General features: G+C 41.3%; 1 protein-coding gene across 1 annotated transcript in view; it reads left to right on the top strand.

Moving 5' to 3' along the window:
- Positions 1-27122, top strand: part of fndc3ba (fibronectin type III domain containing 3Ba) — a gene marked incomplete at both ends in the record, with an annotated part of 64377 nt that overhangs the window by 7411 nt on the left and 29844 nt on the right. The window contains 4 exons of the mRNA XM_083892069.1: positions 12787-12863; positions 15550-15781; positions 15865-16033; positions 17119-17282. Of these exons, the coding sequence (XP_083748195.1) occupies positions 12787-12863; positions 15550-15781; positions 15865-16033; positions 17119-17282 (642 nt within the window). The remainder of the gene's footprint in view (positions 1-12786; positions 12864-15549; positions 15782-15864; positions 16034-17118; positions 17283-27122) is intronic.

Below are 27122 nucleotides of genomic sequence, written 5' to 3'. Positions count from 1 at the left end.
TCCGCCCACGTTGACGTGCAGAGACGATTGGTGCTGTGGAATAAATATAATAATAATGATGATAATGGTACTCTCGATGTCTTTTATCGATGTACAGATCTGACCTCGGTGTCTCCGAGGATCAGGTTCAACTCCCCACTTGTGTGTGTGTGTGTGTGTACCCTCCCCCCTCCCCCTTTTTGAAGCCCCTCCCCCCTTCACTCTTTACCTCCATCCCCCATGAAGACCATTCCCCTGAGCTTTCCCACACTCACATCAAAGGACAAGACTCTAGAGGGGTGTGTTAGAGCACCCTGCTCTGGAATGCCACTGTGTTAATATGTGTGTGTGTGTGTGTGTGTGTGTGTGTTTGTGTTTAACAAGGCTGAGTTGATTTACTGAGCCGCTCGGCTCTTTGTTGGACTTTTTATGAGGGATGATGAGGCCGGGCGGGCGGTGGAACAGCAGGAAGCTGTGCCCTGCCACGGGAGGAAGTGATGTCATCAGGCCCAACGTTTCTTTTATTATGATGATGTGACGTAAACGTTAACCCTTTAACATGACTTTGCATTAGCATACGAAAAATGAAAAGCCAACGTGTGATTTTTAAGGTGATTTCACTGCAGGACGTCGGTGAATCGGCATCTTTTGGACAGTTTAGGCACAGATTATTCTTTCAGATTGGTCTAATTTGTGAGTTCTGTCCTCAGATGATGGCACTGCGAGTTTCACCATCTAATCTGTGTGCAGCAACAATTCTAATGTGCAGTGTGTGTGTGTGTGGGGGGTTGTCTGTACTGCAGCTGTTCTGTTAGCGGGAATAATTTACAGTGTGTGAGAATGTGTTGAAACAAACTGTGCAACATACTTGAGGATAATATGTAATTACCCCTACACCCCCCCCCCACATATACATACATGCCAAATGGTTAAAAAGAGCATGATGTGCATGTGGGAGTCTTTCCCACATTCCCTATCACTGCAGCGCCTTACGCATTATGTCGTCTTACGCACTTTCACCTTTATGTTTTTTGCGCTCCCTCACTTGTTCTTTGCGCTCCTCACTTGTTCTTTGCGCTCCTCACTTGTTTTTTGCACTCCTCACTTGGTCTTTGCGCTCCCTCACTTGTTTTTTGCGCTCCTCACTTGTTCTTTGCGCTCCTCACTTGTTTTTTGCACTCCTCACTTGGTCTTTGCGCTCCCTCACTTGTTTTTTGCGCTCCTCACTTGTTCTTTGCGCTCCTCACTTGTTTTTTGCACTCCTCACTTGGTCTTTGCGCTCCCTCACTTGTTTTTTGCGCTCCTCACTTGTTTTTTGCGCTCCTCACTTGTTTTTTGCGCTCCTCATTTGTTCTTTGTGCTCCCTCACTTGTTTTTGCGCTCCCTCACTTGTTTTTTGCGCTCCTCACTTGTTCTTTGCGCTCCCTCACTTGTTTTTTGCGCTCCTCACTTGATCTTTGCGCTTCCTCATTTGTTCTTTGCACTGTTTTTTGTGGGTGGGGCATTAGGAAGCTGCCTTCTGATTGGCTCCTGAGTTTTGGAATGAAGGAAGTCATCACAGAGTTAGCTGTGCGTCCGGAACTCGTTAACCAAGTTTTCCTCCATCGACATCCATCAAAATATCGATGTATATATTGTAGCGTTTGCCAGATTATAAACGTTAGATACTTTATACAATTATTTTATCGGATGTAGACGGACGACCGAGTTCTAGACGGGCAGCTAACTCCAAAACCTGTGACGACTTCTGGATTCTGGGTGCCCAATAACCGCAAACAATAAAACACCACATTTTTGAATGGTTAAATCGATATTCTTAAAAAGTGTTGTTAGCCATTTCTCGCAGCTATCGTTCTACACACAACGTGCGTATGTTGTGGTTGTGTTTACCCACAATGCCCTGTTGTAGTCCACTTCCTGCATTTGGTTTTCCTTCTTTTTAGGGCGGATCAGAGTTTGCTTCTTTGGAAAGCGTTAGCGTTGAAGTTAACCCTTTAACGTGACTTTGCATTAGCGGTAAATATGCGACGGTTTGTGCTATCGCAAAAAGAAGATCCGACGGTTTCTGAATGCCGAGACGTTGTGCGTACAAAAGCGTACGTTTTTAGGACGGACCAGAGTTCGCTTCTTTGGACGCTTTCATCAGACGAACCGGATTTTCCGAGCAAACGAACCCGGTTTGGATTAAGAAGTAGATGTTGTGTGTGTCGTCTGTCGGGCTTGGAAACACTTTGGTAAAGTATTGTTGATGAGTCTCATGTGTTTATGGATTATCATGGATTATTCTTTACAGTATTTGTGGGACGGGGAAAACCTGGTTTGTTCACTTTGTCTCGTGTCCCACTGGATTTTGGAAACTGGTCACTATGGGAACAGGCTCTCACTCCAGGTGGTGTGTGTGTGTGTGTGTGTGTGTGTGTGTGTGTGTGTGTGTGTAATGGAATGTGGTCCCTCTGGGCACAGATTGTGTATGAATGTGTGTGTGTGTGTGTGTGTGTGTGGCATACCTGGCTTTTTCTAAATCCAGCATTTCCCACTTAAGGGTTCTTTGTGAGAAACAAAAGGACCAGAGAGAGGGTTTGGTTTGGTTTGTTTGGCACAAGGTGAGAGCATGACTTAAGTGTGTGTGTGTGTGTCTGTGTGTGTGTGAGATAGAGCGTTGATTGTTGTTGTACGCCCTGCCCAGTGCTCGCTCATAAACTCATTGCCCTCGCTCAGTCGGGCATGAGGAGGCAGGAGAAGGAAGGAAGGAGGGAAGGAAGGAGTGGAAATAAAATGATGGAATATGTCAATAATAAGTAAATAAATAAAGGAGGAGGAGGAGAAGCAGAAAAAGAGAGAGTGAGAGAATCAGACGCTGCGTGTCTGGTCGTGTCTGCTGCCATGCATTCCGGGGCGAGGCCACTTCCTCCGAGCGATGACCCCCCCAAACACCCCTGTGCTCCCGACTTGGTTCTGCCTGCCTGCCACTGTGCTCCAGTGTTGGGACTGGACCACTGAGTGCAGCTAAAGGGGGAGGGAGGGCAGGGAGGGAATGAAAAGAGAGAGTGGGAGAATACGGCGTCTGTCTTTATCGGTGAGGCTGTGTGAAAGTGGATACGTGTGTGAACAGCAGCTGTGTGCTGGAGAGCGCTCTCAGAATTTTCCAGAGAAAGAAAGAAAAAGAGAAAAAGAGGGAGAGAGCTTTTCCAGGGATGAAATTCTTGGCTGGGCTGAAGCTCAGGGTACAGCTGGAGCTGCTCTTCCTCCCTCCACCCTCTCCTTGACTTCCTCCCTTTCTGCCGTGTAGTAGTTTCACTCCGATAACTCAACTTTTTGATGACGATTTGCATGCATTTGTTTATTTTTGTGTGTTTTTAAATCGAATGAAAATGCTCCACATTCATGGTTTAACTCAAAAACCAGTCATGAATCTCTACCAGTATTAAGTACAAAGTTAAGTTCTATGAGTAAAATCAAATGGATAATTTCCTGAAATTCAATAATTCATTAAAATTACTCCTTTAGAGATATGCAAATATGTTCAACTGATCCTTGTTCAGGGCGATGCCGACTATTGTGATGGTGACTTTCAAGTCATTCTGAGTTACTTTTTTGTTGAAAATGACAACGTGAGATGCAAATCATCATTTTGTGTGTGTGTGTGTGTCTGTGTGTGTCTGTGTGTGTGCGTGTGTGTGCGTGTTTTGATGTTGGCCTGAGAAGAGAAGTTTTGGCGCGGGCGGCCATTGATATTTTTCTTCTTCTTCTTCTTCCTTATTGCATGTGCACAGTCTCCACTTCCTGTCTGATCAGTCGACAGCCATCACACACACACACACTCATGTAAATGCACACACACACACACACACACTCACACACAGTTAACAGTGGAATTTAGAGGAGTTTGGGAGTGGGGGGGGAAAGTCCCTGCTAATCTAGGACTTCCAGTCTTGACTTCTTTCTTTTCCACTGACATTCACACGACTTGTCTCCTCGTCTCCTCGTCTCCTCGTCTCCTCGTCCTCCTTCGCTCACTTTCCTCTCCACACAAACCTCGCTGCTGTTCAGACTGTGACTCATACGTCAGGAATGCCCCCACATTAACATGTGGAGATGGATGGGGAGGGAATTAGGGGGGAGGAAGAAAGAGACGAGGGGAGGTTACAAATGTAGCGAGTTGTGCACAGATGGAGGGAAAATCTGAGTCTCGAGGAGGAGAAAACATGGCCGTTCGGTCTCGTGGGTCAAGGTTGGGGAGTTTGTTTTGTCTTTAGGGTTCAAGGGAGTGAGGAGAGGAATGAAGGGAGCGAGGGAGGGAGGAAGGGAGTGAGGGAGGGAGAGCAGGAAATGATTATTAGGGACGCTGGGTTTGTTTACACACAGACAGCTGTTGCACTTCTTCTCCTTCTCTTTATTCCTTCTCTTTTTCTCTCTCTCTCCTTCTTAGACATGTAGAGTTGATTAGGGAATGGATTCTGTGAGTCATCAGTGTCTGGGGTTGTGTGTGTGTGTGTGTGTGCACGTGCACGCACATGTATGTCAGGCAAGCCTCGACACACACGTGTGTGAGTGTGTGTGTGAAAGAATGAATGAATGAATGAATGGAAAACATGATAAATGAAGTAAGTGTGGATGCTCCGTGCGTCGCTTGGTTACCAGTTCCACAACAATTCTATCTGTGGAGCCCCCCAGAATAGATGTGATAATAGTGTGTGTGTGTGTGTGTGTGTGTGTGACCAAGGTGACCACGATTGTGACATTTTTTTTAAAATGTCACTTTATCCCCCACAAGTGTCAGCGTGACAACTCCAAGGTTTCTGCACGTTTGCTCAGGTGATGAGTTGTGTGTTTGTTTGTTTGTTTGTGTGTGTGTGTGTGTGTGTTAGAGCTGCAACTAATCAATCAATGTGTCGATTATTTTCTCTATTCATCGTTTGTCAAACCTAGAAATGACGACGATCTCCGACGTCTTCGTTTTTGTCCACAAACCAAAAAGGATTCAGTTTTAATTCAGGATGTGAATCTTTGGGTGGCTCACGATTCGATTCAAACGATTCTCGATTCAAACGATTCTCGATTCAAACGATTCTCGATTCAAAAATTGATACAATGCATAGTGTGTTAAGGCAAATTATGGCATCAAAACAATAGAGTTTGTATGTGATAATGTGGTGATCACACAAAGGCAAACTTAAGACACAAGTTAACATTTATTCATTCAAAACAAATAAAAACTTACTTCCTGTACAACAAAAATAACTTTAGCATAAATCAAAGCTTAAGCTAGCTGCCTTTTTCTCCCAGAAATTACAAAAATAAACTGTACACAAATAACACAAACTGGTGTTTTGTGTGGTTTTTCAAAATATAAACTATATATATATATGTATAATATCAAAATAGTTGAGGATAAATGTAGTCATTGATTAATTGTTTCAGCTCTAGTGTGTGTGTGTGTATCAGGTTTATTATAGTTAACGAAAACTAAGTTTAAAACTAAAAATGTCAGTTAAAAAATTATTTAGCTAACTCAAAAAAAAATGAAATAAAACCTCCAACGAACAAATCAAAACTAACTGAAACTAAACTGAATTGTAGATAAATTCAGCTTCGTCTTTGTTTTTCCCACAATTTCATTCTGGTTTGACTTTTGATTTACCTGCAGGTGATAAAGGTTTAAGAATGAAATGAAAGGATTAGATAATCCACAGTTGGTGTCACAGAAGTCGAGGCTTTCTCTTAATACCTGAAAAACGAAGACTAAAACTTAATAAAAACTAGAGTGAAACGACTAAATCCTTTGTTAAATGAACTAAAACTAAACTGGAAAAAAAAAAAATCAAACTGAAAAACCTTGTTTTTAAAGTTAAAATGCACTTTAACCTCTACAGGTGAACTTAAGTTAACTTTCTCCAATAGTTAAGTGTTTCAGTTCTTACTGAATAACATGCTGTTCTCTAACAAGGTGATTAACCGCAAAAAAATAGTTATTGAACCATTAAAGTTCTGCTTCAATAACAATTTGTATTCAAACAGTTAAAGGGATAGTTTGGAATTTTGGACATAAGACCTATTTTCCAACTCAGCCGGTGTGATGGAGACGTCTGGAGACGTTTTCAAGAAATTTCATTCAGTTCTTCTAGTTGCCGAGTTCGCTGATGCTATGGCTAGCGCAAGTCAATGATACAAGTTAGCATGGCATTAAAAACACTCATGCCGACTCAAATCGGTTGTAACGGCAGACTATCGATGTACATATCTGTGTTGATAGAATAATATTTGAAACAAAACTAAAGTCGCATCGCAGGGATTTTTGAGGGACTACTTTCTCAGCACTATACTTCCGGCAGCGGAATCAGTCCACCGCTGCCGGAAGTATGAAGCTGCTGCTGCTGCTGAGACATAAATCCTTCAATTTGCAAGGTTGGTTTTATTTCAAACATTCTATCAACACAGATATGTACATTGATAGTCTGCCGTTACAATCGATTTGCCTCGGGTGCACTGTGGAGTCTGTATGAGTGTTTCTAATGCCATGCTAACTTGCATCATTGACTTGCGCTAGCCATAGCATCAGCGAACTCGGCAACTAGAAGAACTGAATGAAATTTCTTGAAAACGTCTCCAGACGTCTCCATCACACTGGCTGAGTTGGAAAATAGGTCTTATGTCCAAAATTCCGAAACTATCACTTTAAGTCAGTGCTTTCATGGTACAGTATCACCGTAGCATGGACTTTTCATTCTCGTCAAATATCCCTGACTTAATTGTGGTGTCTGTGTGACGTTCAGAACACTGAGAGCAGAGCAGGACTCTGGGCCTCAGCTCCCTCCAGACGTTACGTTGCTTCTCCTTTTTGGAGCTAACCCAGCAGCAGAAGTAGGTCAGCTGACGGCAGCTTCTCCTCCACCCAGAGAAGCTGAAAGAGAGGAGGTCTGGTCTGGGGTGGAGGAGGTGGTGGTGGAGGTGGAGGTGTGGGCTTCATGCAGAACATTAAACAGATCTGGGCTTGTAGCCTTCAGGGTTTACACAGCGATCAGGACCAGATTAGATGAAGATAATACACACACATCATATTCTCAAAGACATTTAACCCTTTCATTCAGACGGAATAAGAACAGATCATTGTGTGGGTTTTTACTAATATAATGTAATGTAATGTAATGATGAGAGGCTTTTTTCCACAAAGTGGGCGTATCTCGTTTGGGAACATAAGTCATCGTTTGGGAAGATTAAGAAACGGAAAAGGCGATGAGTGTTTTGATTTATTATCACACTGGCGGTTAAACACTGCTGCTGTCTTGGACACTTTTTCCATTGTGAAAAAACCCCCACTAACCTTTGTCTTTATTGATAAAATCCAATCTATCTTTATTTATAGAGCACTTTACAAACAACAACAGCTGAAACAAAAGTGCGGTACATCAGCGATTAAATAAATAAAACGAGTGACCTAATGGACCCAAGAACAAACAAATAATGAATATAATGTATTAATTTAATAAATGAATTTAGTAATGTAGATAATATACTATAGGAAATATAAAAACGACACAAATACACAGGTCATACGATAAAACTATAACAAATCATCATACAAACCAAACTGGGTGGAAAGTTGAAAATGGACAGTGAAAGGGGCGTGTCTAGCATATGGAAGGGGCGTGTCTAATATGAGGAAGGGGTGTGTATAACATGGGAAAGTTGTGTCTAACGTTAAAGGGGCGTGTCTAACGTGTGAAAAGTTGGTCTAATACGTGAAAGGGGCGTATCTATCATTGAAGGGTGTGTCTAACATGTGGAAAGGGCGTGTTTCTAATATATGAAAGGGGCGTGTCTAATACGTGAAGGGTGTGTCTAGCATATGAACAAGCGTGTCTAACATGTAAAAGTGGCGTGTCTAGTATGTGGAAGGGGCGTATCTAGTATGTGAAAGGGGCGTGTTTAGTATGTGAAATGGGCGTGTCTAACATGCAAAGTCAGTAAAATCTCAGGCTTCAGTTTTTCAATTGGTGGGAAATTTTGAGGCCGTCCGCAATCAACATTTAACAAAAAACAAAACAATGAATATTCATGATTAAGACGTCTGATTTCTGATTGTTTTAGCGTCTTAAATGTGAATATTTTCTTAGTTTCTTAGCTCCACATAAACACATTAGGTGACAGGCTTTTATTATTATGTCTACATTTGTTTTTTTCGTGTCACTTAAAGACTTAAAGAGATCACAGAGAAGCCTGAAAGAGGCAGAGAGTGGAAGGCAAAGGGATATAGGTCATAATTGGATTTTTGATCCATTAGCCTGTGCTGTTATCTCTGAGCACCTGGAGCCATCTTCATCATCATCATCGTCATCATCATCGTCATTCTGGCACAAGTTACGGACCGGAGAAGACGGCGAGGATCGGGAGTGTTTCTTTATTTATGCACATGATGATGATAATGATGACATCAGCTGTGTGTGTGTGTGTGTGTGTGTGTGTCAGTGCCGTTGGGTCAGGAAGTCCCGACTTCCTCGTTCCGCCCACAGCAAACATGTCCGCCGCACTTGACTCACCGGAGATGGACTGACCGGACCGGGTTCAATCTCCCGTGTTTCTACATGTACCATCACGTGTTTCACAGCCATCTGGGATGTGTGTGTGTGTATAAGTATATATATGTGGCACGTTTAAAGTGCTATTTTAAAGTCGTCTCCCACGTTTCCTGCCGCACTTCCCATCATGCATCACACCCTGCCTTCGCTTTTATCTCGCAAAGCTTCTAATTTAGCCTCGATTTACTCAGTGGATCAGTGGAGATTTGTGTTTGTGTCGGTACATTTTGAGGGTTCGATGTGACAATAGCACTACAGTGTGTGTGTCTGTGTGTGTGTGTGTAGAGGAAGCTGCTGTGGGAGTGTCTCTCTCCTCGCTCTGAGGACAGATAACATTACCCCGCTGATGCTTACATAACTTCCAGGCAACAATGCCACGTCACGGCTGACCCAGACACACACACACAGATGTGCACACACACACACACAGATGTGCGCACACACAGATGTGCACACACACACACACCTTGATTTGTGCGTTTGTGTTGTCCTTCTAAGTTTTTGTCTGTAGTTTTTTTTCGAGACAAACCTTCAGTTCTTTCTCTTTCTATGAGGACGGCTCAAGTGTTTATGCCAGAAAAATGTCCCTAAAAAGGTAACACACACACATAATATAAGTACACACACACACACACACACACACGCACTTTCCCAAAGGGGGGTTGTGTGTTTCCTTTCAATGTGGCGACCACATGGGCTGAAAGAAAAAAGAAAAGTGACAGCAGTGATGATCCACGTAAAGACCTCTGTTACACACTCTCTCAGTGTGTGTGTGTGTGTGTGTGTGTGTGTGTGTGTGTGTGTGTGTGATGGGCATGATTATGGTTGTAAGTAATTGTGTGTGTGTGTGTGTGTGTGTGTGTGTGTGTGTGTGTGTGTGTTCGGGGGCCCAGTTGCAGCTGTCTCTGACAGCTGTATCATGGGAAACATCTGATGAAATGTTGCGTCACCTCCTCTGTGTGTGTGTGTGTGTGTGTGTGAACATACAGCTGGACAGTCGCCCACAGTTAAAGCTCGGCATCGTAGGTTTTCTGCTACTTCAACTTTTGTGTGCAACAGGATGTTTATCATAGGTGTGTGTGTGTGTGTTTGTTTATAATAGTGTGAAAACCTCACACTCTTTTTCATTGCCAGTGAATAGAAGTTGATAGAAAACCCAACTACAAGTAATTTTTGATCTTTAGTCTGATTTAAGATCATTAGTCTGACTTAGATCATTGTCTGACTTAGAGCGTTAGTATGACTTAGATCATTAGTCTAACTCAGAGTGTTAGTCTGACAGAGCGTTAGTCTGACTTAGATCGTTAGTATGACTAAGTCCGATCTTTGTCTGACTTAGATTTTAGTCTGACTTACATTCTTAATCAGACTTTGATCATAGTCTGACTTAGATCATAGTCTGACTTGGATCATAGTCTGACTTAGATCATAGTCTGACCGATCATTAGTCTGACTTAGATCTTTCGTCTGACTTACAGTGATTAGTCTGACTTGGATCTTGTAGTCCGATCATTAGTCAGACTTAGATCTTAGTCTGACTGAGATCATTAGTCTGACTGAAATTCCACTAATTATATTTGGGAAGCTCAGTTTTCAGTCAGAACCTTTACCTGCACAGTTTAATGGGACTAAGACCGTAGTCCGATTAAGGCCGTAGTCCGACTAAGACGGCCAACTGGACCGACTGGTTGCAGAGTCTGAGTAAACTTGTTTTTGCACATGAATTCAAACAAATGTTATTGTAAATGTGTTTTTATACTCTAACATTCAGTCAAATGTTAACAACTGCCAGATATTGAAAGTTATTCTGGGAAAAATGTACATTTTTGGAGCCTTTTTATGGTTTAAAATAAGCAAAAAAAAAATTATTGGTGACTATCGCTGGTTATCAGGTCGTGTGATTAAATAAACTAGGATGCTTCTCAGTGAGATTACAGAGATTAGCGTACACAGCGCGATGCTCTTCAGTGACTCAGGTAGTTTAAGAAGAGTCGTTCCTGAAGCAGGATATGAGCTCATCACTGACCTCACAGTCAATTCGGAAGCGGAAGAAGTGACAGATGGAAGACGAGAGTGTGTGTATGTGTGTGAGCCCCCCCCCCCCCACACACACACACACACACACACTGTTGCCTGGGATTCCAGCTGGATTATGCAGAGAGGAAGTTGTAAGTCTATTTGTGGCTCTTAAAGGGCAAAGACCGAGCAGTGATGATGTTACTGTGGCACATTTGACTAAAAACACACACACACACACACACAGACACACACAGACGCACACACACACACACACACACACACACACACACAGATACAAAGACGACTGTTTGATTATCCTGAAACTTTCTAAATTACAGTTAGCTTAATGCTATATGACTTACAGCTGTATGTGTGTGTGTGTGTGTGTGTAGGGTTATAGGACAAAGAGTGTCTTGTATTTTGGGGAGGGTTTGGGGGGGGGGGTCGGGCCTGTTGGGTCCAGTCCTGGGGGCCAGAGATGGGAGTGTGTGTGTGTGTGTGTGTGTGTGTGTGTGTGTGTGTGTGTGTGTGTGTGTGTGTGTGTGTGTGTGTGTGTGTGTGTGTGTGTGTGTGTGTGTGTGTGTGTGTGTGTGTGTGTGTGTGTGTGTGTGTGTGTGTGTGTGTGTGAGTGAGTGTGTGTGTGTAGGAATGCTGCTGTTTGCCGAGTGAAGAGCACAGACTGTCCAAACACATGTCTTTTTAGAGTGTGTGTGTGTGTGTGTGTGTGTGTGTGTATGTATGTAATATACAGAGAGAGAGTGTGTGTTTTACAGAGAGAGAGAGAGAGAGTGTGTGTGTGTGTGTGTGTGTGTGTGTAATATACAAAGAGAGTGTGTGTGTGTGTGTGTGATATACAGTGTGTGAGTTTTAGAGTGCGTGTGTGTGTGTTACTGATATACAGTGTGTGTGTGATATACCTGTGTGTGTGTGTGTGTAATATACATTGTGTGTGTCATATACAGAGTGTGTGTGTGTGTGATATAGAGTGTGTGTGTAAAATATACAGAGTGTGTGTGTGTGTGTGTGTGTGTGTGTGATATACAGTAGTGTGTGTGTGTGTGTGATATACAGAGTGTGTGTTTGTGATATATAGATATAGCGTGTGTGTGTGTGTGTGTACACGACCCCCCCCATGCTGTGACCTTCTCCTCAATAAGGACTTTCATATCCCTCCTGGTCGCTGAGGTCGAGGAGACTCTGAGAGACGTCTGTCTCTGTACCATACCTGTGTGTGTGTGTGTGTGTGTGTGTGTGTGTGTGTGTGTGTGTGTGTCTGAGTGTCTGACTCACACTCACACACACACTTGACTGTGTGTACAGTCAGTGATGTGCACACACTGTACTCTCTCTAACATATTTGTTTGACTGGTGAGAGGTCAGGAAAAAGAGGAGGAGGGGGTTCAGAGAGAGAGAGAGAGAGAGACTGAAGTCAAAGGTGGAGGATGTGAGTGAGGAAGAGGAGGAAGAGTAGGAAGAGGAGGAGGGATTATCTCAGATTATATATCAGTAGAGGATGAAGTGGTGAAGAGAGACTCTGGACTGTTGATTCTTCAGAGACAGAAGAAATAAGTGTTTCTTCATACTTTACATGTGTTTTTGTGAAAGAGAGGCCTCCTCTGCTCCTCCTCCTCCTCCTCCTCCTCCTCCTCCTCCTCTGTGCTCCTCCTCCTCCTTTCTCCTCCTCCTCCTGTGATTTATTCAGTCTGAGCCTCCATCTGTTCCCTGATGATCTCCCAATGACTTTAACAGCCACAGACCTCCATCACAGAGAGGAGGAGTTATGAAAGTGGAAAAGTCAACATCATTATCAGCCTGTTCATTCTATTAGATTCTCTTTCTCCTCCTTTAAGACAGAGGCTTTCTTCCTTTCCTACCTTCCTTTATTTCTTCCTTCTTTCCTACCTTCCTTCCTTACTTTCTTCCTCCATTTCTTCCTTCTTTCCTTTCTTCCTTCCTTCCTCCCTTCCCTGTTGTATTCTTCAGTTAATCCCACAGTGTCACATATAAACAGTAGATTAAACATATTATAATCTAGAATATAAACACAGAGATGAAGTTTATTATGAAGCAGAAATAAAAGGTTTAAATGATGAATTGAACGTTTATTGACAGCAGTTGTTGTTGACACAGTCTGACTTTATTCTGCTGGATTATGTCTTTTATGTCTTTTATGTCAGATTAAATGAGATGTTTCCTCTTCTTCTTCTTCCAGGTCCTGCTGAGGTTCCCATGATGTCTCCAAACGGCTCCATCCCTCCCATCCATGTTCCTCCAGGATACATCTCACAGGTTAGTGTGTGTGTGTGGGGGGGTGTGTGTGTGTGTGTGTGTGTGTGGGGGGGGGGGGGGGTGTGTCCTTACAATCATAGAAAGACCTGTGCAAACCTCCCTTCCTTCCTTTATTTTGGCCTTCTTTCCAACCTTCCTTCCTTCCTCTCCTCCTTCCAACCTTCCTTACTTTATTTCGTCCTTTCTTACTTACTTCATTTCATCCTCCTTTCCTTCCTTTCTTCCTTCTTTCCTACCTTCCTTCCTTCCTCTCCTCCTTCCAACCTTCCTTACTTTATTTCGTCCTTTCTTCCTTCCTTTCTTTCCTCCTTCCTCCCTTACTTTATTTCATCCCTTCTTCCTTCCTTCTTTCCTTCCTCCCTTTCTTCCTTCATTTGTTCCTTTCTTTCAGTCATTCCTTCCTTTCCTCCTTCCATTATTTCTTTCTTACTTACTTTATTTCATCCTCCTTTCCTTCCTATCTTTCTTCCTTCCTTCCTTACTTTATTTTGTCCTTTCTTCCTCCCTTTCTTACCTTCCTTCCTTTCCTTTGGTTCAGAAAATGTCAGAAAACTTTAGAAAAACGTGGATCTGTGTTTGTCAAACCTCCACAAACTAACATATATTCACTTTTAGTGAGTTATTTGTGATGTGGAGCAAAGAAACAAACAAAGTTCACCGTTTAAGAAGCAAAAAACGATCAGAAATCAAATTTTTAATCAATTTAACAGATTAATAATCCAGTATCGTCTGAGCGTGTCCTCACTAAGACTGATGCACATGAATGTGTGTGTATTTAAATTATATTGTTTATGTTGTTTTTTCTGTCATGATTTGACATCATGAATTGCTTAAAGGTCAAGTTTGAGGGGAGGTCAAAGGTCAGCTAATGACATAAAGTGTGGTGTGTGTGTGTGTGTGGTGGTGGTGTTGTTGTTGTTGTCAGGATTGTGTTCCCGTGCCAGTGGAAGTCCGGTCATTGGCTCACTGTGGGTGTGTGTTTGTGGGTGTGTGTTTGCATGTGTGGGTGTGTGTGTGCATGTGTGGGTGTGTGTGTGTGTTGTATGTCAACAAGCCTGACGGGAAACGCTGAGGCACAGAGTGGGTAGAGCTTTGGGATGGATGGATGTCGAAAAGAGCGCTGCGTTGGTGGAGATCAGCGCAATCTGTGTGTGTGTGTGCATGTGTGTGTATGTGTGGGTGCTGTCCACTCTGTGTGGGTTCATAGGTCGCGTCCACGCGTACTCACACACACAGGGACTTTGCTCTGTGTGTGTTTTTCTGTAAACACTCTGTTTTTCCCCTTTTTACTTGCAGAGGGGGGGGGGGAGGAGGTGCAGATGGGGGCGGGGGGGGCTCCTCCTGCTCCTCCTCCTCCTCCTCCTCACTTGCTTTAGTTTTTCTCACTCGGATTAGTTTGGTAACTCTCTTCCCTCCTCCTGACCCTCTTTAACGCTCTCTCAGTGTGTGTGTGTGTGTGTGTGTTGTTGTTGTTAGGCACCAGCAGATGACTTCCCCCCTCACTGCAGGGAGTGTGTGTTTGCTCGCTGCCTGGAATGCAGGCGGCCTGTGAAAGTGTCTGAATAGTTGTTGTTTTCTGTGTGTGTGTGTGTGTGTGTGTGTGTGTGTGTGCGCGCGCCAAGGAATTTGAAAGTGAATTCATGCTAATTCGATGCAGGTCCTTGAAACCTTGTTGTTATGGAAATGTGCAGAGCGTTTGATGATGACAACACCGTAGGACTTTGTTTTAGCGGCGTCCTGTTTGTGCGACGTTCTCACTCACTGAATAATATCTTATATTAAATATATATTTACGTTTAAGCAGCTGAAAAATCTGAAAAAAACACTCAAAACTGATGAATTAATTGTCAACATACACTGTCGTTCAAAAGCTGGGGGTCAACTATACATTTTTTGTGTGTTTTCCATTAAAAGTAAGACTTTTATTCATCAAAAGAGTTACAAAATGTATAGAAAATATAATCAAGACATTGACAAGATTAGAAATAATGAGTTTTATTCAGAATAATAACATTGTCCTTCAAACTTTGTGCTAAATAGCCTCCAATAGCCTTCTGATGCCATTAGCAAACACAATGTACCATTAGAACACAACAATGTATAGTTAGTGTATTTCTGATTAATTTAATGTTATATTCATTGAAAAAAAGAGCTTTTCCTTCAAAAATAAGGACATTTCTGTATATATTCACCTTTAAGATGCTGAAAAATCTGTTTTCCATTAAAAGTCAGACTTTTATTCATCAAAAATGTTGCAAAATGAATAGAAAAATTTAGTCAAGACATTAACAAGATTAGAAATAATGATTTTTATTCCTAAATAATAATTGCACAAGGGTTTTCTAATCATCCAATAGCCTTCTGACGCGTTTAGCAAACACAATGTACCATTAGAACACTGGAAATGTGCCTCTATACACCTATGTACGTATTCCATTAAAAAAAACAGACGTTTGCAGCTAGAATAGTCGTTTACCACATTAACAATGTATAGTTAGTGTATTTATGATTCATTTAATGTTAGATTCATTGGAAAAAAAGAGCTTTTCCATCAAAAACATGGACATTTCTGTATAAATTCAAATTTAATCAGCTGGAAAAACGCTCAAAACTGATGAATCGATTGAGGGTCCATGTAGTAATCGAATTATAACTCTGTTTAAAACGACTCCCTCTTCACCCACAGGTGTTGGAGGACACCACGGGGGTCCGTCGGGTGGTGGTGACCCCCCAGTCTCCCGAGTGTTACCCCGCCTCCTACTCTCCGGCCCTGTCCCCCACACACCACCTGCCCCCCTACCTGGCTCACCCACACTTCATTCCCAACTCTCACACCTTCTACCCGCCGGTGAGCCCCGGAGAGCTGCCGCCGCACCAGTACTACCAGCACCACCTCCACCCCATGTACGGCGACCCAGGTACTGATCGTGCGACTGAGCCTCTTTTTTTTTCGAAATTTTTAAATGTGCAATTGTTCAATTAATATCTTCTTCTCCTGCAGAAATCATCCCTCTTTACGGGATGTCCAACTTCATAGGCAGAGAGGAGACGTACAGTAAGCCACAGCCCAAAAAGATACGGGAACAGAAACTGGAGCGGCAGAACCGACTCAATTCGCCTCCATCCACTTTGTATAAGAGCAGCCTGGGGACGGCACACAACGGATACAGGTGACCACTTTAAAACCTCTGTGATTTTTTTAGATTTAAATATCAGCTGCCTCTGGAAACCTGTGTTTAAAAGCATTAGATAAGATAGTCCTTTACTTGTCCCAGAGAGTAAACCTCTGCAGTTACTCTATGTGAATTATCTTGGTATCAAACTAAAGATAACACTTGTGAGATTCCACCAGAGGTGTAAGTTTCACTGTAGATGCCACTGTATCAGAGTAAATGTACATGGAACACAGCATAACTGAAGGATTTTTCTCTCTCTCACCTAAAAAAATATTGCTTTTTAAAGCAAATTTCACCTTTAAAATATGCAGTAGGAGCTTAAAAACCACATGGAGGTCATGTGACAACATGTGGACATGAGCTGTGCAAAGTCTGATGCTGCTGAAGTGAAGCAGAGTGAAATTACAGAGGTTTTAGTAAAGAGATGTCTAGGCGTTCTCACTTTTGGCACAGTTTGGCACCATTTCTTAGGTACCAAATTATTAAAAAACCTATTTAATTTTATTTATATGTCACTATTGGTCTAAAAAGAACTTGTTTTGAATAAAAAAAGTACGAAAACTCGCTGTAAATGGATGCTCCCTGTGCGGTGTGTGATAACAACTCTGTTATGCAACAAAGAAATCATTAAAACATCATCTTTTCCAGGTTTGACAAACTGATCAGTATTTTTCAAAATTTTTCGGACCAAACGATGACTCACGAATACAATCGTTAGCTGCAGCTCTAATGTTCCCTTATCATTGAATCCACTTTAATGAAATACAAGTAGCAGTTTCAATGCATTTTATGTCCAGTTTGACCTGTTGCATTTACCTGTCATCATAAAATAACATGTAAAGGACAAGGACAAACAAAAAGACCCTATCTAGTGGCATAATAATGCTCTGTAATTGTATTATTACTGTATTATTACTGTTTTACGGACATTTTGAGGCTTAGGTATTAAAGGCTTAATTCGTAAATCAACTCAACTGAGCCACAGGTGTAAAAATCTAACATTCCTTGTTGTTGTTGCTGTGTTTATTTGAGCAGTTCAGGATCAGAACTTGTCAATAATTGAATTGTTGTGATTGCAGCACCAAATCACACACCCCACTGCTGGGGTCGGTGGGGTCAGGAGGAGGCGGAGGAGGAGGTGGTGGAGGAGGAGGAGGAGGCGCCGGCAGCCCAGGGGGGAAGAAGCCCGAGAGACGACTCCGCAGCAGCCCAAGGAGCAGTGAACCGGAGACACAAACACAAGGTAGGATGACGCAAATAAACAAATAAACACAGGGATGACGACGGTCGACTGCAGGGCTTTGTCTTCTCCTGTTCCTTGAAAGCATCGCAACGATTTGGCTGTTTTTAATTTTTAATACAGTCGATAAATCACATGGAACGCCGGGTGCAGTCGGCGTGAGATGCATGCAGACTCGAATCCTTTTCCAGTTTTCCAGTCACTTTCCCAAAATGTCCTCACTTCTTTGGGTTAGGCTTAACCCCTAACCCTGCATCATTAAGACATGGTTTGGTCTAATATCAGAGGCTCAAATTATTTCCATTTTTCCCCCATAACTTATGCAGTTCTGAATCATTAAGACAGTTTTGGGACTAAAGGTCCTAACAAAGTCACAGATACCCTAGATTACCCTAACCCTAAAACCAGGTCTTAACCCAGGCATTTTTAGGGGTGTCAGAATTTGAGGACCAGCCGAAAATGTCCTCACTTCCACAAAATGTCCTTACGTCCTTGGGTTATGGTTAGCATAACCCCAACGCTAACCCTAACCCTGCATTATTAAGACATGTTTTTGGTCTCTATGTGGACTACTGGTCCTAATAAAGTCACAGATACCCTAGATTACCTTTAACCTAACCCTAAAACCAGGTCTTAACCCTGCATTTTTAGGTCTGTCAGAATGTGAGGACCAGCCGAAAATGTCCTCACTTTCCCAAAGTGTCCTCACTTCCTTGGGTTAGGGTTAGCCTAACCCTGCATCATTAGGACATGTTTTTGGTCTCCATGTGGACTACAGGTCCTAACAAAGTCACATATACCCTAGATTACCATTACCCTAACCCTTAAACCAGGTCTTAACCCTGAAATAGGCATTTTTAGGGGTGTCAGAATGTGAGGACCAGCCAAAAATGTCCTCACTTTCCCAAAATGTTCTTATTTCCTTGGGTTAGGGTTAGCATAATCCCAACGCTAACCCTAACCCTGCATTATTAAGGGTTATGGTTTTTGGTCTCCAAGTGGAGTATTGGTCCTAACAAAGTAACAGATTCCCTAGATTACCGTAACCCTAAGCCTAAAACCAGGTCTTAACCCTCAAAGAGGTATTTTTAGGGGTGTCGGAATGTGAGGACCAGCTCAAAATGTCCTCAGTTCCTTGGGTTAGGGTTAGCATAACCCTTCATCATAAGGACATGTTTTTGGTCTCCATGTGGACTACAGGTCCTAACAAAGGTTTGGGAAAGGTCTCAGAATGTGAGGACCAGCCAAAAATGTCCTTATTTCCTTGGGTTATGGTTAGCATAACCCCAACTCTAACCCTAACCCTGCATTTTTAAGACATGTTTTTGGTCTCCATGTGGACTACTGGTCCTAATAAAGTCACAGATACCCTAGATTACCCTAACCCTAACCCTAAAACCAGGTCTTAACCCTCAAAGAGGCATCTTTAGGGGTGTCAGAATGTGAGGACCAGCCAAAAATGTCCTCACCTCCTTGGGTTAGGGTTAGCTTAATCCCAACTCCAACCCTGCATCATTAAGACATGTTTTTGGTCTAAAATCAGAAGCTCACAGGATTCCTTTTCCATTTTTCCCCATCTAAAAACATCAGCGTAGTCCCAGCTCAAATCTCCTTATGAAGGAATAACTTGTGCCCTCTGTGACCTCTCGCTCTTTGTCTCTCTGTGGCCGACTTGAAGAGAATCCAGTGGGGAGGTGAGGATGAAGGGATTGAAGGTGGGGGTTGTCTGGGTAACCACATAGCTGAACCCGTCCCTGAGCGCTATCGTTTTACCCGCAACTACAATGCGGGCCATTGTTGGTGGGGGCTGAGCCACAGGGGTTGTGGTGTGTGTGTGTGTGTGGGGGGGGGAGTTGCATACCTGTAGAGTCCTGCTGGAGATGAAGGAACCCTTTGAGCTCGGAGATTTAGGCAGTTGAAGCTCAGCCTTATCGTAACATACTCGTGGAAAAAAGTGCATCAAGACCCTAGGGGAGCGTGTCAACACACACACACACACACACACACACAGGACCTTAACCTAAGCACAATTTAAATCTCAGCCCTAAACTTAACTTATAAAGTTCTACATCATTAAGATGTGGTTTTGGTCTCAATGTGGACAACAGAGTTACAACAAAGCAGCAGATACCCTAGATTACCCTAATCCTCACCCTAAAACCAGATCTTAACCCTGAAAGAGACATTTTTATGGGTGTCAGAATGTGAGGACCAGAAAGAAATGTCATCACTTCCTAGGGTAAGGGTTAGCCTCAAAAGTTCTAATTTTTTTCCTCAAAATGTTATATTTTTCTCAATTAAAAAAATATAAAAAATTCTCCATTTAAAAGAAATATATATATTTCTCAATTTTTTCCAAAAAAAATCTCCATTAAAAAAAAAAAACATTCTCAATTTTTTCAAAAAATAAAAAAAATTCTCAAAAAAATGTGTTCCCTCAATTTTTAGGGTTCGAGCACGACTGTGCAAGAAACCCATTGTTTTTAATTCTTTTTCAAAAAAAATGTTTCTCAAGTTTTTTTTTCTAAAAACAGAAAATTAAAAAAAACAAATTCTCAATTTTTTTTCTCAAAATTGTATTTTTCCCTTCAAAATATTTTCATTTTTCTCAGAATGTGAAAAGGTGCTTTTGTTGAGGAGTGGCATAAGGGGGAGGAAATCTCAGGCTTATTACGAGTCTCGTTCGTTTCCAGTGGCAAATACTGTACAACATTCACACACACACACACACACACACACACGAGCGACACATAGACACACGTCAGCATGTTGTTGCTGCTCCTCTCAGGGTATGAAGGTCTCTGTACGAGGGGGTGGAGATCAGGCTGAGTCAGCTGGACGTAACACACACACGCACGCAAGCACACACACGCACACACACCTCGTGACTGGGCTTCCTGTAAAACAATCAGAGCATGAGGGTCCAGGGGATTGGCGGGAGGCAGGGTTCAAACAGAGTCGAAGGAATGTTGGATTTAAGGGACAGATGAGAAAGAGAGGAGGAGGAAGAAGGAAAGAGAAAGAGAGAGAGAGAGAAGAAGTTCTGTATCACAGGGAATGGAGAGAGATGGAAAGATGGAGAGTTTTTTTTAGTTTTTTTTTTTTAAGAGCAGAGTACAAACATTCCGACAGAGTTGTTGCTTGGCCCGGTGCGTCCATGTATGGGCCAAGTCGGAATACCACACACACACACACACACACACAAGACCAAGGGCATTAAGGGCAAAGCGTAGGCGGCTCTGTGTGTGTGTTGGTGTGTGTTTGTGTGTGTTAGAGTGTGTGTTACTGTGTGGCAGCAGCAGCAGCCTGACTTGGCGACTGCGCTGACCATTCCCCAGTAAAGCAGCTCTCTGAGCAGAAACAGATGTGTGTTCCTCTGTTCCTCCATCTTGGCTCTGCACCACCACCATCACCACCACCATCACCACCACCACCGCTGCTGCTGCTGCTGCCGCAGATCCCGTCTCTCACTCTTCTGTCTCTGAGAAACTGGTATTTCAGCAGAAACAGATGCAGCAGCAGCCTGAGCTCCTCCATCTTTGGTGCGACGTCATTGCCAAAAAGCTGTGAATTCAGAGGAGGGAGGAGGGAGGAAGGGGGGGGGAACCAGATGTGTGCAGAGCGACTGCTGTGCGCGTCCACCATCTTGGCTCAGAGCGAGATACGAGGGAAAATAACAAGGCTCTTCAGATATAGTGGTATGAAAAGTGTGGGAACGGTTTTATTACGTGGAAGGGAAACTTTCATGAAAGTGAGGATTGTGTATGCGGCAGCTTTGCTTATTTTTATTTAAGTGCTTTAAGACTTCGAGTCCCTCAAAGTTCATTTTCCTTCTTTAGGGCTGCGGAATTGTCGTAAAATGTTCAATGAGTGACTTAGGAATTACGGTGCTGAGACGCTGGAGTCCTGAGGGGCTACCGTAATGACAAGTATATGAGCGCAACGCTCGATTTCTCTACACTTTCTGGTTGTTTTGTAACATTCAAGATGTCACAAATGGATCAAGAGTTATGGTCATGAGAAGTTATAAAAGTTATAAAGTATTTTATTATTTATTATTTATTATTTTTCTATAAAGTTATACTGTCTTATAATGTGGGTTCTTTACAATGTAGTGTATTTATTTGTTTTTTTACTAAGTTTATATATGTTATTTACAGTATTTTATTTCTATACTTTATATTTTGTTTACAAGTTTTTGTGAGTTTTAGGCTTTATTATATATTATAAACTTTTTTTTACAAGATTATAGTTATTATTTATTTATTATTTTTTAATTATTAATTATTTACAGTGTGATGTATATTTTTTAAGTTTCTATAAGTTAAAAAAAAAGTATTTGCAGTATTTTATTTTGTTATTTATTATTTTTCTATACAGTTATATTGTCTTATAATGTGGGTTCTTTACAATGTAATGTATATATATATTTTTACTAAGTTGATATAAGTTATTTACAGTATTTTATTGCTCTTTACATTTATATTATCAAATACTTTATTTATCTTACCGTTCCTACAACAATGTAAATAGAAATGAGAATATTCTGGCATATTTACAAATGATAATTAATCGTGATTAATCCACAGCGACCCTTTGATTAATATGATTAAAAATTTGAATCTTTCTCAGCCCTAATAATAATAATAATAATAATATACTATTAGGAAAACAAAAATTGGGAGTTCATGGATGAAAAGTAGCCGCTTTCTCACTTTGAACAGTAAAAGTGTTATCGATAAAGTTAAATCGTTGAATCTAAGGTCGTTTCTCTTTAAAGGACTAAAACCTTTTACCGCAGAGTCATGACTTTGCCCTTACATTAACATCTCATTTGTCTCTCAGGCCAGGACACACACACACACACACAGTGTTTTGATGTGCGTTGCCATGGTGATAATCTCAGCAGCCCCTTCACAACACTCCTGAACCCTTCCCTCAAACCCAAATAGGGCTCTGTTTGTCGGGCGGAGGAAGCGACGGGGAAAAACGTCCGAGAGATGAAAGAAAAGACGCAGATAAGACGAGAGAAAACGGTAAAAGAGGAAGGAGAAGAATGTAATGGCAGAGAAAGAGTGGACATGGTGGACATGTTGGGGGGGTGGAAACGGAAAAGAGAACAAGGGGTGGCTTCACCAGCCGTGGAATGTCTTTCCCGTTGATATCATGTAACGAGACGAGTGGGATTATTGAAGGAGGAGGAAGAGGTTACAATGAATCCAGCAGACGTTCAGCTCAAAGATACAAACACGATCAAGCTCCTGTCAAACCACCTGTTCAAACCACAGATATATGGTAGTGAGCTCTTTTTTTTTTTACTGCTTCATAAAATCAAATAGTGGAAAAGCAGCCAAAATAGATATCTTTGGCATTGTAATTAATAATATTTTTCATTTTATTTATGTATTTAATTAATTAATTAATTAATTAATTAATTAATTATTTAATAAATAAATACATTAATTGAATAAATATATATTTAAATATATATATAAATTAATATATAAAAAATATTTATATATTTATTTATATATTTATTTATTTAATGAATTAATGAATTATTTATTTATTTAATGTATTAATTAATTAATTAATTAATTAATTAATTAATTATTTAGTTAGTTAGTTAGTTAATTAATTAATTTGTGGTCAAATTGACATCTATAGCAGTCAGTGGCAGCCAATGAGTGAGTTTATTAGTTAGTTAATGAATTATCTATTATAATAATTGATTAAATGATTTATTATTACCGTACTGAAGGAACAGTAGTTGACATTAGACTATAAGAAGAACATTACCCTCCTGCGATGTTTTTTCCCCTGATCAAACATTGTATTCAAGTTTATTTCATACATTTTATGATTTTATGCTTATTCAAAGATGGTGTAATGTAAGAACTTTTTTTTATATAGTTTTCCCCCTATATAATGATGATTTGATTGTTTCCTTGTCACAAAAGAACAGCAAAAATGTTTACATTTGATGAAATCACTTAAATAAATAACGTTAGGAAATGAATAAAAATAGAACAACTGACGTAGGAAAAGCCTCCTAACAGGACATTAAATCTCTGTGTCCATGTCTTATTAAATAATTTAATCTGGGCTCTTATTGGCAAGACCAGAAAAATCAAATCAGCGTTTAAACTGTCGTGGATATGATCTTTATTCCGTCTTCCTCTCCACACTTTCTCTCTACGCTCTTGTTGGGCTGAGCAGGGTCGAATGGGGTCAGGGTTCTGAGAAACGCATCCCCATCGTAATACCCCCTCCCTCCCTAGGTCGCCGTGTCGTTTCGCCGCACGTGCACACACACACACACACACACACACTTGCACAAACACATGTTGCGTACGTGTGTGTGCACGTACGCTCGGCTCTTCCTGGAAAAGCAGAGTGGAGTGAGTTTATGTGTCGCTTGGCAGTTTGGACGCTAATCTGTGAGAGAGAGGGAGAGAGAGAGAGCTCTGTGCACACGTTGTTATTGAGAGATTAATGCATTTGTGGATTAATAATCTGTAATAATCTGTCTTAGCTGGTTAAATATCAAGTCTCTGCTGCAGAAATGCACTTGTGCATCAACTCGATTTTCTTAATCTGGAGTCGTCGTCGTTCACGCCAATAAATCATGTAACTGCAGGAAGATGATGATGATGATGATGATGATAACCTGGTTGCCTATTTGCATGTCTGCCTTTTACACTGTGTGTGTGTGTGTGTGTGTGTGTGTGTTTTCTCTATGCCAGGCTTTCTCTCTGTCTCTCTCTCTAATCCCCTTTATAAACAATCTGGACTCTGACCATGAGAACCACACTTTCACCATGACGACCGCAATTTCAGGCATGTCCCGACAATTGTTGCACTGTGTGTGTGTGTGTGTGTGTGTGTGTGTGTGTGTGTAGCCCAGCTGTTGAACAGACGGAATGCTCGCTATGCAGCAGATGATAATAGTGTGGAATTCAAGATCTTTTCCTCTCTCCTCTCCACGTCTCTTCTCCCCCGGCCGAGTGCTTTGTACTCGCTGATTAGAGGCTTCTAACGACGACGGCTATCACATCTCACTTTGCTCCTTCAGTGCTGTGTTTGTTTGCCGTACAGTTTTGATTCTAACCTATGTTTGTGAGGACATTTTTGGTCTTAAGTAGGTTAAGGGTAAGACGGGGGGCTACAGAACGAGAGTCCGCGCTAACGATGCTATACGTGTGTGTGTGTGTGTGTGTGTGTGTGTGTGTGTGTGTGTGTGTGTGTGTGTGTGTGTGTGTGTGTGTGTGTGTGTGTGTGTGTGTGTGTGTGTGTGTGTGTGTGTGTGTGTGTGTGTGTGTGTGTGTGTGTGTGTGTGTGTGTGTGTGTGTGTGTGTGTGTGTGTGGAGGCAGAGCGAGCGACCGTTGCCACATTTTTCACATTTCTCCTCCAGGCCTCAAAGGTCTTTTTCTGGCCCAGTGCAGACAGACTGTGTCTCAGAACCACAGGCCGTCATGCACCAGGAATGCAACCTCCTCAATGTCAAAGTCACTCTTTTTTTTTTTACTGTTTTACCATTCATTTTTGAACAAGTGTGTGTGTGTGATGTTTTAACGAGAGTTCATGTATCAGGAATGGAACAAAGTGCTTAGTGGAGTATGTTGGTGAATGCAAAGAATCCAAGAAGTTATTTCATATTATCTGATGTCATGTACACTATTTCTGGGTGATGTCAGAGGCTGAAGTCACACAAAAAACTGAACCTTTAAGGGTTCCTTTAAAAAACTTACTAATTTGTTCCTAGGGGCAGAAAATGGTACCTTCCTGTTGCTGTAAAAACATTATAGATTCATATGTTTTTCCACTTTAAATGAGCCAATCTTTTAAAGCTACTTCAGCCTGAAATATACATATCAAATATTAATAATACTTTTGACATTTTAACCCTTTAAAGGCCAACTATGTTGACACAATTCCACTGTTTTATATCCCAAAAAAACTTCCATTTAATACATTTCAAGGAGAATTTGATAATACAAATTATTATTAGGCCCTGGGATGGGTCAATGATTGGCAGAAACACTGATTTAGATGCATTCTTTTTTTTTTTTTGCAGGGTCAGAGTTTTGAAAAAAAAAACTTACTAATTTGTTCCTCGTGGCAGAAAATGGCACCGTCCCAAAAACTGCTGTAAAAACATTATATATTCATATGTTTTGCCACTTTAAACAAGTCAATATTTTAAAGCTACTTCAGCCTGAAATATACATATCAAATATTAATAATTTCCGACTTTTTAACCCTTTAAAGGCCAACTGTGTTGACACAATTCCACAGTTTTTTACCCCCAAAAAACTTCCATAAAATATATTTCAAGGAGAATGTGATAATAATTATTATAATTAGGTCCTGGGATGGGATGGAAACATTGATTTTGATACATTGTTGATAAAAAAAAATAAAAATAAAAATAAATTACAAATTTTTTCCTAGCGGCAAAAAATGGCACCTTCCCAAAAACTGCTGTAAAACATGATATATTAATATTTTTTTCCACTTTAAACAAGTTAATCCTTTAGAGCTACTTCAGCCTGAAATAAACACATACAAATATTAATAATATTTTTTAAATTTTAACCCTTTAAATGCCAGCATGTTAACAGAATGCCATTGTTTATTAACCAAAAAAAGGCCCCAAAAAACTTCCATAAAATACATTTCAAGGAGAATTTGATAGTAATAATTATTATTAGTCCCTGGGGTTCTTACAAATTTTTTCCTCGTGGCAGAAAATGGCACCTTCCCAAAAACTGCTGTAAAAACATTATGTATATGAATATTTTCTTCCACTTTAAACAAGTCAATATTTTAAAGCTACATCAGCCTGAAATATACATATCTAAATATTAGCTTCACTTCAAACCCTTTTTTAGATAAACAAACTTTACTAAAGACACTCTGAGTATTGTTTAAAACCCTTGGTGTCTTTTGTGACTTCTTCTGTGATATCACTTTAAGTCGCGTAATCCCGGCCTCACATCTCCCTTATCCCTCTCCTTCCTCTCGTCCTCTCCGTTGATTCCCTGCTCACTCTTTTTCGTCTGTCAATGTCCTTATGTATTTATACCTTAATCTCTTGCCCAGACTCGTTGCCTGTCCTTTCCTTTTTTTTCCCTCCACAGTTTGTCCTTCAGCGTCTATCTTCCTTCCTCTGAATCCCCCCCCCCCACTCCCCCCCTCTTGTCTGTGTTTGGTTTAGCCTTGTTGCTCTTTCCCTTCCCCAGTTCCTCATTCCTCTTGTTTTTCCTCCTCCTCCTCTCTGTCGCGCTCCCTCGCTCCGTCTGGCCGTCCTCGGTAATCAAACACAGGCGCTCAGACGCAGACAGGATGTGAGGTCAGACAAGGACAGGAAGTGATGGTGCGTGGGCGGCACGTAAACACGCAAAATATAGATGAGGTGAGGGACAATGAGGATGGAGTGTGTGGTTCTGTTTTCTCCTGAAATAAACTCTTGAACAGCTGGATTCATCGACCACAGCCAGGCGGAGAACGCTGAGCTCTTTAAAACTTTTCTATCAGTCGCTCTGGAATCTCGAATACACGTCTATCTCCTCTCACAGTTTGAGTTTGTGGCTTTTTTGAGAACAAAACTATCATTCATTCATTGTGAAAATGTCAGCGCTGTAACTGTCACAGCGAACAGAAGCAATGGTTTCCAACATGAAATATCAGTTTATAAAGGATTAAATTGCTCGTTACTCAGTGGTCTAACAAGAAAAACTCAAATTATCCCACATTACTTAAGAATTTAAAGATGTCGGCTCCGTCTGCTCACGACTGTTTGTCGTCAATAAAGCTTCGCAAGCTAGGTGAGGGGGGAT

The sequence above is a fragment of the Microchirus variegatus genome, assembly GCF_963457635.1.
Source record: "Microchirus variegatus genome assembly, chromosome: 7".
Classification (NCBI taxonomy): Eukaryota; Metazoa; Chordata; class Actinopteri; order Pleuronectiformes; family Soleidae; genus Microchirus; species Microchirus variegatus.
Note: the sequence above shows the minus strand (reverse complement) of the source record. Positions and strands in the feature narration are given on the sequence as shown.